This window comes from Syngnathoides biaculeatus, chromosome 23, assembly GCF_019802595.1.
Source record: "Syngnathoides biaculeatus isolate LvHL_M chromosome 23, ASM1980259v1, whole genome shotgun sequence".
Classification (NCBI taxonomy): domain Eukaryota; kingdom Metazoa; phylum Chordata; class Actinopteri; order Syngnathiformes; family Syngnathidae; genus Syngnathoides; species Syngnathoides biaculeatus.
In genome coordinates, this window is record NC_084662.1 from 3,385,498 (window position 1) to 3,399,462 (window position 13,965).

At 41.3% G+C, this 13,965-nt stretch overlaps 1 protein-coding gene across 1 annotated transcript; it reads left to right on the forward strand.

The window, feature by feature from the left end:
- The first annotated feature begins 8,152 nt into the window (after positions 1-8,152).
- srp9 (signal recognition particle 9) lies at positions 8,153-11,483 on the forward strand. The gene is made up of 3 exons (XM_061811630.1): positions 8,153-8,409; positions 8,561-8,629; positions 10,900-11,483. The coding sequence occupies exons 1-3, from the start codon at positions 8,338-8,340 to the stop codon at positions 11,017-11,019; spliced, it is 261 nt and encodes an 86-aa protein (XP_061667614.1). The 5' UTR covers positions 8,153-8,337; the 3' UTR covers positions 11,020-11,483.
- Positions 11,484-13,965: the final 2,482 nt, after the last annotated feature.

The following is a 13,965-nucleotide window of genomic DNA, read 5'->3' on the forward strand; positions in this document are numbered from 1 at the left end:
ACTTAGCTGAGATGACCTTTTACAGTGAGTAAGGTGTATCCACCTGTTTCTTTCTGCTATTTTGTCCATGTCATTCAGCTCTTCCTTGGTTTATGGCAGTGTTTGGTTAAAACTGCACGTACAGTAGATATTAATTCATAGAAAGACATGGGATAAATTGACAAATGGCAATAATAAAGTTATGAAAGCATCGTAACTTGTTACTTTTTTTCTGATGGTATAGTGCAGGGGTGTCAAACTCATTTCTCTTGCGGACCACGTTGTAGTTCAGGTCTTCCTCAGAGGGACATTTTGAGTGAAGGCAGCGTGAGATTGATTCCCGCTCAGTGATGATGTTGACATCTGCACCGCGACAGGCTGGGGTGTGTTCTACCGCTGCCCGAAGTTAGCTGGGATTGGCTATCCAGCTATCTCTCCGAATAAATGCAGAAGGGTTGTGTCAGGAAAGGCATCCGGCGTAAAAAAACAAACAAAACACAGTTACCGCCGCACCACCATGACAATGGCACAAAAATGGTTTTACACATCAATGCTCATAAATTTCCTAATTTGTTTCCACTCCTATCAATTCGATGCATGTGAAATTCCGTAGTGACACGCCATTAGAAAACAATGTTTTTTGTTTTTCAAAAGAAATTATTGGATACACAGAATCCCCCAAGTTTTTTTTTCTTTGTATTCATTTCTCTCTCATTGTGCGAAAAATATCGGTAATTTGTATGGTCTCCCAAACAGTGTTTTGAATGGAATGAGACCTGTCGTGCTTGTAATTTATTTATAGTTTGACTCAATCTAGCCATTGTGTCCATGGTCTGTGTTTCTTCCATGCATTTCTTTAGTGTGTTCTTAATTTTACTATTCATTCTCTCACATTGTGGATGGTAAGAAGAGTGGTATTTCAAGTTAATGTGGAACATGAGTCCATTTTGTCGACCACTTTGTTTACAAAGTGTGTTCTATTGGTATAATGTCTTTGCATAATGTTTCAGCTACAGTTAGGGCGTCAGATTGTTAAGTTGGGAATATTTCTACCCATTTTGAAAGAGCATCGATGATGACTAAGCTATTGTTTTCCCTTACTTTTGTTTTGTTCAATGAAATGCATGTGTGTTTTCTGAAACAGATGTATCCTAAGGAAACTGACCACGTTTTGTATGCACATACCCTTGTGGATTATGTCGCGCACAGGTCAAACAAGCCCTACAAAAAATTTTTTGCATACAAGTTAAATCCATGGATCATGTAATGCCTTTGTACCAGGGCTACCATTCCCCCTGTTTAGACCTGAGACTTCCCATGGCTCAATATTGCTGCCTACTTAAAAAGATTTTTGGTAGAATGGATTTTGTATCTGTGCTGACATAAATCCAATTTTGTAATATAGCACCTTTATTTTTCCACATTTTTAGTTCTGCTGGTAAGCTTTGTTGTTGCATTTTGTTTAACACATCATCTTCATTTGTTGCATGGTCAGCCAATCCCATAAAGGTTTTGGTTGCTACTTCTTTTGCTGTTTTATCTTAAATCCATTTCCTAATGATACTTTGTCTGTATTTGATGTGTGTACTGCACATTTACATGGCTATTTCTGGTTCTTTTTCTATACAATCAGGAACATTTCATACTATGAATACAAATTGTCCAAAACTCTTCCACTCCTGTTAAGTTTGTAATGACGTGTGTGGTGCTGTTCATTCCTTGTGTAATGCATTTAGTTTGTCAGTCAGTCTTGTTCCATCCACCACGACTGATATACCATCTGAGTACAGATAATCAATCATGATTTTGGCTGGTGTGCCCTGTTATAAGTTTACAGTATTTTATACTACATGGTCACATGCAATGATCACTTCTTATGTCATTTTGTGGTTGTACAATCATGTCTCGAGCTGTTTGCAGCAAGAGATCTCCTGTTCTTGTGGGAGGTTTGTCTGGAATAGCTATATAATAGAGTGCTGGGTTCCTATTTTGTAAGATATTTAACTGTCCTCCCAGTAATTCCTTTTTTTTCTTTTTATTTCTATATTTCCTGTCAGAGAGGGAATTAAGCCCAGTCCAAGTTTCAGCAAACCATCTCTTCCCAACAAACGTATGGGGCAAATTAAAAAGTTGCATTTTGGGAGCATTAGTTGTGACATTTTTGATGGGAAGATGGCTGCTCTAGTTATGCGGTGGTGGGTGTTTTGTTTTTAGGGCAGTCACGTGAAATGTGACCTTTTTCTCTACAACACTAGCAAATAATTTCTTTTTGATCAAATTTGCATCCCCTCCCCATTACTCTTCCCCTGCCTCTTCCTCATCTGCGGCCACAATTATTAAATGTTTCACATAAAGCGCCATAAAATTCTCCTTCCTCTGTCAGAAAGGTGTCAACTTTCTTTTTCTTATTTTGAAGCACTCATTCTGCGTGTAGTGCTTGGTTAACGTATTGTTACAGGCTGCCAGTCAGTTTGCCAACCCAATGTTTTTCAATCCATTGTTTGGTAGGATTATTTGAATTCGGATGAAGAGCATTTTTTAATTGCTCTTGATACACACTCCCTGGAGTGTGATCTTCAGGAATGCCGCTGTTTGCTTTAAAACATGCAGTCATTCTGATTTTAACCTCTTCAAATGTTTCATTGTCTTTATGTTTTGCTCTTCCAATGGCAGTATAATTTGCTCTTTGTCTCAATCTAGCAGAATGGCATTCTATTAACCCTTTAACGCGATGATTAAGTTCCCTGCTGTGGTGAGAAAATACTTCGTTCTTATCTTTTGGGTTCCAATCTCCCCTGATACTGTGCCAATCTCCCTTCATTGCTGTCATCCAAATTTGTTGTATTTCCACACATTTAAGTGGCAAGACTTTCTTAAGTCTTCCATTCCTTGGATGAATTCTGTCTGTTACATCAACATTTTAAGGCCATTTTCACACCATCTTGAGTCCAGGTTTGTGTGTGTGTGTGTTCCTCTCTTATTTTATCCTGCAGGTGAACTATATATATATATATATATATATATATATATATTATATATATATATTTGTGTGTGTGTTGAGCTGGACAGGAACGTGAGGCAGCTGCGGCGCCATCGCCACCTCCTGGACGGAAGTGTGAGGGGGCTGCGGCGCCATCCCCACCTCCTGGACGGGAACGTGGGATTTGGAGAGTGGCTCACGACACCCCACAGCCGACAGCACGCTGCGTTGTTGCCCCCTCGGTGATCGATTTGGCACTCATGAACTGGGCGCTTGTTCATGAATGGGCCTCAACAGATCACCATTGGCGACAGCCTGGAGCAACGGGGATGATAAGGTCCTCCGCCTCTTAACTGGAGTAAAATAGTTTCACTCCAGGCTCTGAACTTAAGCCCTCTGCACGTCGCTCCTGGATCTTGTTTGTTGGGAACACGCATGTTGCAGGCGCTCTGGCAGGCTCATCCTCAATCGCCAATTCCACCCTAACCCTACGATGGTCGCGCGGACGCCTGTCACCACCGCGATGTAGGTGTGACGCGGCAGTGCATCTGTTGCCTACTGCCATGTGAGCGTGGCGATGCTGCGGATATGTTTCCACTGCCACGTGATCTTGCAGAGAATTTGTTGATACAGCGACGAGGGAATGGCGCGGCGGTGGATCCGTTGCCACAGCGACGTGAGACTTGCTCGGTAGCGAGTCCGTTGCCACTGCAGCGTGAATGGGAGTAAGCAGAGAGTCAGTTGAAACCGCAACGTGGACGTGGCTCAGGAGCGGATCAGTTTCCACTGCCGCGTGAGCATAAATCAGCAACGAGTCCGTTGAAACTGCGACGTGGGCGTGTCTTGGGAGCAAATCCGTTGAAACAGCGACATGAAACTTGCTTGGTATTGGGTCCATTGCTACTGCGATGTGCATGTGACTTGTCCGGGAGTCCGTTGCCACAGCAACGTGAACCTTGCTGGGTAGCCACTGCAGCGTGAATTTGAGTCAGCAGCGAGTCTGTAGAAACTGCGACGTCAGCGTAGGTCGGCTGGTTCTCTAATCCTTGCCGGACCTGGGCCGTGAGGACCGCCAGTTCGGCGCTCTGCCGTTCTATTTCCGCCCGCATTTCATGATAGAAGAACTCGTGATTTAGAGACCCCTCATCCCTCTGGGCTGGAAGCTTTGCCACCAGCTGCGGGTCTGCTGGTTTACCCGTTGCCGGTGAGGAGGACGTGGATGAGGACGGCGTCTTTATTGCCGCGCATGGGGAGGCACAAGGGAGCGTCCAGCCTGGGCGTATCCTCTGGCTGCCACATGGAGGACCCGCGTAGATGGCCAAGCGGGTTCCCACAAACGGATTGGAGGACTCAGACCTACCATGCGAAGACACTTGGAGCTGGAAACGCGGGGAGGTGAAACAAACTGACTGGGATTAAAGATCGGGCGAAGAGATTCATAGTCGAGATAATCTGAGTCGTAGTCAGGCAGCCGGTCATATAAATCAAGCTCCTCCTCATAGTCCAAAAAATCAGAGTCCAAAAGAATATGAGGTGCTGGGTCGTGGTCAGGACGTAGTCATAGCTCACCGGCGGAGCAGAGGACGTCATGGAGCCTACCTGGATTGGACAGGCTTGGTCCTCCGGCAGTCGGTCTAGCTTGCGTTGGGCCCGGCGACGCTGGGTCTTTCCTGCTGGGTCCTGTTTTGGCCAGATCGTTCTGTCACGACTCATCAATATGGAGGGAGGACCCAAATGCAGGACTCGGGAGACGCAGAGGTAATTCGGGAAAAACGTTTTTTGTTCCAAGGTCCGGGATCAGGCAGACAGTCAGGTGCAGCAGCGGTAGTCAGGACATTGGGCGTAGAGAGCAGGTCCGCGGGCAGGCAGGAGTCTGTATACGGGAGATCGATCAAAGAAGGCAGGAGTGTCAAAAGAGTCAGCCTTATGGGGTCAGTCGGAGAATAGGCGGAGGTCGGTACATGCGTGGTCACGATCAGAGATACGGGAGTGCAGGAACGGGGCATGAGTTGCAACGATCTGGCAAAGGACCTATATATACTGGGTGTCATTAGAGTTCATGAGGCGCAGGTGTGTGTCTATTGATTGGCTGGCCACGCCCAGCCCGGGCTGGAAGCCAGGAGCATGACAACTTCAATGTAAACATGAGTTGCAATAAATTCAATAAATGCAGGTACCTGTTTTTTGCTGTCCTGCTCTAAGCATCTAGCTTGTGTGCATGTGCATGTGTGTGTGGGGCGGAGGGTGTAGCGCACTAGTTACTTTTTCTGGTAACTAGTGACTTTTACAGTGGAGTACCTCAATTAGTAACTCTGTTACTTTTTGGAAGAAGTAACTGGTAACGATAACTAATTACTTTTTCAAAATAACATGCCCAACACTGTTGAGCAGGACTTGACCCCGTGCTGCTTGCACCAAAGTTAGGTGTGTGTACCACTCCACCATAAGAGACCTTGAACAAACAAATTTCTAACAATTTTATCCGACCAAATGGACAGGATAAAATGTCTACATGTCTGCAGCTAGGTTGGCATTGTAAATAAGGATTTGTTCTCAATTGTCTTGCCTGAACAAAGATTAAATAAATAAATTGAATCCAGTCAACAGTGTACAGATGAGTAATGTACTTCACACTACTTTCTACAATGGACAGAAACATATAGAGAGTCAAAAGAGTTTGTTTTACAGTTGGTGGACATGAGGAGGGAGACACGGAAGTGGCTGAGGAAGATCAACACAATCATAACTAATGGTCTCTGGACAACTGTTCCACAATATGTTCCTGTCTGTGGCATGGCCTTGAGAGAAAAAGAAGCAAGAGTGGTACTCAATTTGACCAGATTCTCTGTGGACAGCGTCATCATCGGGACATTCAGAGAAGACAACAGGTAATCGTTTCTTTTTGTACAACATTTAACATACTGAATACTACACTGTAAGTATTGCAATGCTTACACAATATCACTTTTTACTGGCTGTACGTTTGAAAGTGCATTTTCCTCCTCGTAGAATTGAAAGAGCAACAAATGTAAGAACTGCTAATTTTTTCCATGAACAATCACTCATTATTCACAACTTCTTCTTTTCCTTTCGGCTTGTCCCGATTAGGGGTAGCCACAGCGTGTCATCTTTTTCCATCGGAGCCCATCTCGTGCATCTTCCTCACTAACACCCAGTCTTCATGTCCTCCCTCATCACATCCATCAACCTTTTCTTTTGTCTCCTTTCGCTCTTTTGCCTGGCAGCTCCATTCTCAGCATCCTTCTACCAATATACTCACTTTCTCCCCTCTGGACATGTCCAAACCATCTAAGTCTACTCTCTTGAACCTTGTCTCCAAAACATCCAACTTTGGCTGTCCCTCTAATGAGCTCATTTCTAATCCTATCCAACCTGCTCACTCCGAAATCAAAACCAGAATCTTAATTTCTGCTTCATTATGCCAAGAAATCAAGCAGAAAGTGATTAGAATATTACCAGTGATGGGGTTAAAGTCCTGTGGCCAGACACCACACAAAGACAACATGTTGGTGACTGAAAATGACCTACTGTGCAGTTAGCTCTTTTTTTTTGGTTAACTGAATGTAAAAATCAATTTGATACAGTTTTTCTAAATGCATTAACAATAAACACCTTATGGTAACTACATGCACTGGATGATGTGTCTTAAATTATTCTATGTACTGTAATGTTAAACAAATGGTCTGAGGTGAATCTAATTTTACTTGCTCTGTGTGTGATGGGAACACATTGTTTGGTTTAGAAAACACTATTACTGTTTTGAGCTTCATTTGGCAAAGGGGAAGAGGTCTTCTGTGTGTGCGTGGTTGTGTGAATTGAAATACAAAGAATTATTCATAGTTGAATAATATTTGCTTGTTACTTAACTTTATGACCATAGTATGATTGGGTCATATATAGTTAGATTGAGCCTGGACTCCAAGAGTAGTCGCCATCTTGAATCTATCTATCTATCTATCTATCTATCTATCTATCTATCTATCTATCTATCTATCTATCTATCTATCTATCTATCTATCTATCTATCTATCTATCTATCTATCTATCTATCTATATCTATCTATCTATCTATCTATCTATCTATCTATCTATCTATCTATCTATCTATCCATCCATCCATCCATCCATCCATCCATCCATCCATCCATCCATCCATCTATCTATCTATCTATCTATCTATCTATCTATCTATCTATCTATCTATCTATCTATCTATCTATCTATCTATCTTTTGCCGCTTATCCTCACAAGGGTTGCGGGAGTGCTGGAGCTTATTCCAGCTGTCAACGGGCAGGAGCCGTGGTACACCCTGGACTGCTTGCCAGCTAATCGCAGGGCACAACAACAGTCGCACCCACAATTACTGCTCAGGACAATTTAGAGTCAACAATTACTGCATGTTTTGGGGATGTGGGAGGAGTGCCAAAGAAAACCCACACAGGCACCGAGAGATCATGAAAACCCCACAAAGGCAGGGCCGGGATTTAAACCCTGGTCCTCAGAACTGTGAGGCCAACGCTCTCCAGCTGCATCAACTTGCTGCCACGGTAGATTATGAAATCCCTAAATTCCCACCAGCTCCACAATGACAGCATGCATCAAGAAAAACTGGGCTTCGATAACGCCCAGGCAATGCCAGAGGCTGATTGCCTCAATGCCATGGTCCATTGAGGCAGTGATTAAAGAAAAGGTATTCCCAAACTAGCATTGAAGATTTCGATATTGTTTTGAAAGTATTGTATTTTGATTGATTTAAAGTGACTCAAATTTCTGAAAAGTAAATGAATACTTCAGAGTATTCTTTTTTTTCAATTCCTGATCTTGAGGATTTTATGAACTGGAAACCAAAATGATCAAAAAAATAAATAAATACTTTAAAGTGTTTAAATGTGAGGCCTAAATAAACATCTCCATGATATTCTCATTTTTTGGATAGGGTCTGAACCCACACACATATAATAGTTACAAAATTGTCCAGACGTGTTGTATCACAACTGCATGTATGACGTTTCTACGAGTTAGGTTTGATTTACTGGCGCAAAGCAACCTAGCGTCAGTGCAAGTGGGTGGAGGAGTCCCGTTTCAAAACGGCGGATGCGAATACATGTGCTTTTCCAGAGGATGCTTGGTCTATTTGTTATATATCTGTATAATTTGGTTCATCAACAAACAAATAGTTCATTTAGTTTGAAAGGGCAATGCGGAACTACTGTATTTATACGTCACACTCTTCCTCTGCCGGTTGGCCGCGTTAGCGTTGCTGCTGATGTGGTGTTCGGAAGTGTGGGGCTGCTGCCGTTCCTCCATTTCACCAGAGCTATTTGAGATAAAAAGCATTTACACCTCATCCAAAAACAATGCCATACTTTCAGACTTGGGACGAGTTTGCTCGGGCAGCAGAAAAATTGTATTTGACGGAGCCCATGAAGGTAAAATAATTCACGTGTTTGGTGTCAGGCTAGCTTGTAGCATTTTAACCTGGTTAGCACTTGGGAAAATAGCTGACGTTGATCGTTTCTCTCTCTCTCTCTCTCTCTCTCTCTCTCTCTTTTTATTCTTTTTTTTTATGTTTTTAATTAGGCCAGAGTGGTAATCAAGTACAGGCACTGCGACGGCAAAATTTGCATGAAGGTGACTGACAATGCCGTGGTAAGTTTGGTGTCACACAACCAGTCATTACGATCTCGGATTTCAAGGTTTCCATTATGTTTCTGATAGCATCTGGTAAGAAGCAAGTTGGGGAGGATGACAAAAATAAACATTGAAATGACCTTTATTAACTAGTCTTTGCCACTATTTCGCATGTTGCCACTGACGCCGATTATGTTGAACTAAACTTTAAGTATTTTCAAAACATTGCGAGCATAGATCGTTCGTGTTTATTCCTTGATGGGCCAGTGCATTTAACTTTTCTTCAGATAAAGTTTGTCAGAACAAGAATTTTTATTGAAAAATTATAAAATTCTGTTTTATGTTCTACTAATATCAGTTCAAATTGGAAATTATCATTTCTGATTTAAATTTTACTTTTCTATTTTGGTTATGTATTTAATTTTTAATTTACAGTTGTTATATTAATCCAGGAAGTTATTTTAAGGCCATCACTAATCACACCCACAACTTTATCTGTGAGCATGACTGACCACACCTGTACATTTTCGTGTGTGTGTGTGTGTGTGTGTGTGTGTGTGTGTGTGTGTGTGTGTGTGTGTGTGTGTGTGTGTGTGTGTGTGTGTGTGTGTGGTGTGTGTGTGTGTGTGTGTGTGTGTGTGTGTGTGTGTGTGTGTGTGTGTGTGTGTGTACACATGTATATATTTTTTTCTTCTTCAAATTGAGCAAAATTAACTCTCGATCATGCCTCCAAACAAGGCAAGTGGAACTGCTGGATCTGAAAAATGGAAAGTGGTGCGTAAAACTGTTCAAGAAGGATTTGATAACAGAGCACGAATCTGGTGTGCGTGTTTCTGAGCTATCAAAGACGTGTGGCATGGCGAAATCGACGATCAGCACCATTCTGAAACACAAGGATGCCCTCAAAGCAAGTAATGTTGCTAAAGTAGCAACACTGTTGACCAAGCAAAGGCCACAGCTCTTGGAGGAAGTTGAAAAGTTGCTTATTATTTTCGTGAACAAGCAGTAGTTAGCTGGGGGTAGTGTTGGCAAGGAAGGGAGGAGATATCGTCTGAGGCTGAGGCAGGAAGGGTGTCTCAAGTGCTGATATTAAAGCTATCTGCACTATATGAATGACATCCATAATTTTGTAGAACTTCATCTCCCAAATAAACCTGAATGCTGCAGAGCACTGCAATATTTTGATGTTGTAAGCAACTTCAGAAAAGTGCTTAAAAGATGGCAGAAACAAACATTAGATTTGTTCTTTATTCTAACAATTTTTTAACAGTTTTTCTGCCCCCCCCCCCCATTATTGCTTGTATAATGTCATTCTGCACTTGAAAAATAAATAAATGCTGTTGTTTTCCTTTCGGCTTGTCCCTTTCGGGGTCGCCACAGCGTATCATCTCAGATGAACGCATATATATGTTTGGCACAATTTTTATGCCGGATGCCCTTCCTGACGCAACCCTTCTCAGGGAGTGGAGGCCCCAGTGGGATACGAACCCACAACCCCTGGTTTACCAAACCAGTGCTCTAACCACTGAGCTACGGGGCCTACTTAAAAAAATAAATATATATAAATTTTTTTAAATTTACTTAAAAAATAAATAAATAAATAATTAAAAAAAAGTTTACAAGGCTGGGGGCCGAGTCGCTACAGATGCAATGCGCTCCCAGCCTAGCATATTCTACTAGGTTAAAGCATACATTTTAAGCAAAAATTATTTCCTAATTTAATTATATAAAGTAATTCAACTATACCCCTTAATTCTACTATGCAGTTTATCAAGAAAAGCTAAAAAAAAAAAAAAAAATCGCTTCAATTATTTAGGATTGGAACGCATTATTTAATTTTCCATTCATTGTAATGGGAAAATGTGGTTTGATTTTTGAAGTTTTGGTTTTCAACCAGCCTTCTGGAACGGATTGTGTTCGAGAACCGAGACACCACTGTATAAGTTCAGGTACTTGTACCGTTTTGTCACTTCTGCACTAAGTTGCTCATTTAACTCATTTGTTTGTTCATATTCACTGAACAAATTCTATGTCTATTGAAGCATGGCAGTGTCGAAGACTGAAAACCTATTGATGGATTTGCTCCCATATGTTTGTGGTTCTTCCTTGCCACAAGTTTAGTATAATTTGAATTGGTACTGTATGCATCATTTAAGGAAACAGCCATGAAAACAAATCCTCCCGGTTAGAGGTAATTACATGCAACTCAAAGATGAAGGCAAACATGGGTGTGTTTCCCCTGATTTTAGTTTTCATAATTTTTAAAAATACTTTATATCCCTCCTCAGTGTTTACAGTACAAGACGGACCAGGCTCAGGATGTGAAGAAAATCGAGAAGCTTCACGGCAAACTGATGAGACTGATGGTATCTAAAGAGACTCACAGCGGCGCTATAGAGACGGACTAAAGTAGTCGAGACACACAGTACGGCAGCCTGGACTAAGTTCATTGTGGTTGTTGGGAGCACAGAACTACCTGAGTGGGATTCATGGAGTGTTTGAGAGAGAAGAGCAATGGGGGAGCTTTAATGCAAGCTGAATGCTAACAATTTTTTTTTTTTTTTTTTTGTCACAGGCCACATTGTAGTTTCCTTCAGAGGGCCATTATGACTGCGAAACCATAAATTTTAATCGTCTCATTGTATTAATACATGAAATTTAGTTTTGAAATCAAAGCTAATGGGTTCTTCAACTATTGTTCATTTTTAGTAACACGACTGCTTACAATATTAAAATTATCATTTAAGATATCACAATTTGAAGTTTATAAAGCCTCATAGAAGTTGACACTTATTTACCTGCGGGGGCCACATGAAATCTTGTGGTGAGCCGGATATGGCCCTCAGGCCTTGAGTTTGACATTTTTGGCTCATTCAGTACAGTCAGGGTATGAATTTTATATGCTGTCTGTACATTAATCTTGGGATTTTTTTAAAAATACGTTGTAGTTATTCTGGTTTTGTATGTATGGCATTCGATCACAAATCTCTGTTCTTGAATGTAAAGATGGTCTAAATGAGAAATATGTGCTAAATGTATGAAATGGACAAATCTGGTGTTCTGGCATCCTTAGTTGCGTTAGAGCGGTCAGATATTTAAATTTTCAAGTTAGATGATCAAAGAAGATGTTACATAACCCCCCATCATAAGGAAGTTATTGTATTTGAGCTCAGCTGAAATTCTCCCCCCTCTTATGGACATGAACAGAACTTGAAGCGGGACCTGATTTTGTCGCCAACCTCAAAATCTCTCCTTTGCTTGCAACAGTTATATCTTCAATAAATGTTTATTTACTCCTGTATAATTATTTGTTTTATTTTAAGTTTGTAAATAAAGTAGTGCTCGACCACTTACAGGTCAGGGGAAAGATTTGATGAGCCAGTAATTGAATTTTGAGAAAAGAGATCCATCCACTTTCTTCATGGATTCTCTCCAACATATTGTTCAATAGACCTCTATAATGCACTTAGTCATACCATATTTCAGTTGCATAGCTGGTTTCATGATCTTTGTCTTGTGTGCTCCTTGTCCTGTTCTTCCTTTACTTGATGTAGCATTACAGTCTCATGCAACATTCATATTTGTTGTGAATATGGAATGATTGACTTCATTCTCTTTATAGTTAGTGCTTGTCTTTGTCGCTCTCCCCGCTCTAGAAATTCCGATTTCTGATTGTTAGGTTTAAACCCAACCGGTGGATGAATTATGCAAATGAAGGGACAAGAGAGGTCTTCAATTTGGGTCTAGAGGAGAAACGGGTTTGACTGATAAGCTACAACGCCAACCCCCGCTCTGAGTCAATTTCACCGGGGTCCCCCTTTTATTAGTTTCTCAAAACAAAAGGGTCACAAGATTATAAAGCAAATAAAGGAACAGATGACAATAGCACAAAAACAAATACTCAGATAAACATAACAATGGTGAATGCCAGTACAGAGGTGAATACAAAGAGACCTTTATAACAATGGTGTTGAGGAATATCTGCTCAGCAAGGGGGTGCATAACTCCTCAGAGCGTCACTGGGTTATACTTCGGGTCACACAGCTGCTCGGAAGGAGAATGAGTCAGGCAAGGATGATATAAAAAAATGTATGATAAAATAAATCTAGCACTAATCTTCAATATACTTCAATTAAAATACTCAGAAATGACAGAAGATCAAAAGCACAGTTCACTGTTATGGCATGAAGGGGGTGCAGATTCTCCGCTCTGCTTGACGTAACAGCTGAACGGGACATTAAAAAAAAAACATGGATTTTATGGTCCATGGCATTATGAAGAGCTTTAGTCCAAGCTTTGTCTAATTTCATTGATTTATTGAGGTTTCGCCATTTAAAAAAAAAAAGAACTAAATTCCTCTTTTTTTCCCCATCCAAATTTGAGCTGGGTCATTGCGCTAATCTGAAATTGTACAAATTGTTCAGGCGGGCTGTAGTTTGATGACTCAAGAAACGTTTTCCTGCATTTTTTTTGTCAGACGAAATTTCAAAGTCGTGGAAATATAAAATGTTATGTGAATTTAGATTGCATGTTCTCCCCGTGCCTGGATGGGTTTTCTCCAGGCACTCGGGTTTCCTCCCATATCCCAAAAACATGCATGAATTGGAGACTAATTGCCCATAGGTGTGATGCGACTGTTGTCTGTCTGCATGTGCCCTGTGATTGGCTGGCAACCATTTCAGGGTGTACTCTGCCTCGTGCTCAATGATGGCTGGGATGGGCTCCAGCACTCACCTGACCCTTGTGAGGAGGCTCAGGAAATTGATAGATGGATGGAAAATTTAAAATTTCCATGGTTTATACTTTGAATACTTGGTTCATTAAAAAAACAAAAAAATAGCCATGTCCATTTGATGTCAGGCATTTTGGAAATTATGTCATTGTTGGATGAGTATCAGAAGCAGACCTGTGGTCGAATGTCTTCTTTTGAAGGGAAACCACCACGAAACATTTTCAAATGGTTGACGAAATGTGTGTGGTGTTAGTTATTTAATCAATGAAGACATACAGTCGTCGCCAATTATATTGGGGTGTCCTTTGTTTGGGTTTCAAAAAAATCAAAAGAATATATATGAAACAAAGGTTTGGAATTCCAGATTTTATTTCATGGTCTAAATAAGGGTATTTAGATCTTCAATGTTCCGATGTAGCCCTATGGGAGCACAAGCCAATGCAAACTGGAGGTCGGATAAATGCAAAAGGTTGCGTCAGGAAGGGCATCTGGCGTAAAACCATGCCAAACAAATATGAGCGTTCATCTAAAGAATACCATACTGGATCGGCCGCGGCCCAGGTTAACAACACCCGCTTACCTGCAGGGCGTCAGTGGAAATTCAGCTATTGTGGGTCAAAGA

Coding starts and splice junctions, on each gene's coding strand:
- srp9 (XM_061811630.1), top strand. CDS start 8,338: ATGCCATACTTTCAGACTTGGGACGAGTTTGCTCGGGCAGCAGAAAAA. Junction 8,410..8,560: donor ATTTGACGGAGCCCATGAAG/GTAAAATAATTC, acceptor GTTTTTAATTAG/GCCAGAGTGGTAATCAAGTA. Junction 8,630..10,899: donor AGGTGACTGACAATGCCGTG/GTAAGTTTGGTG, acceptor ATCCCTCCTCAG/TGTTTACAGTACAAGACGGA.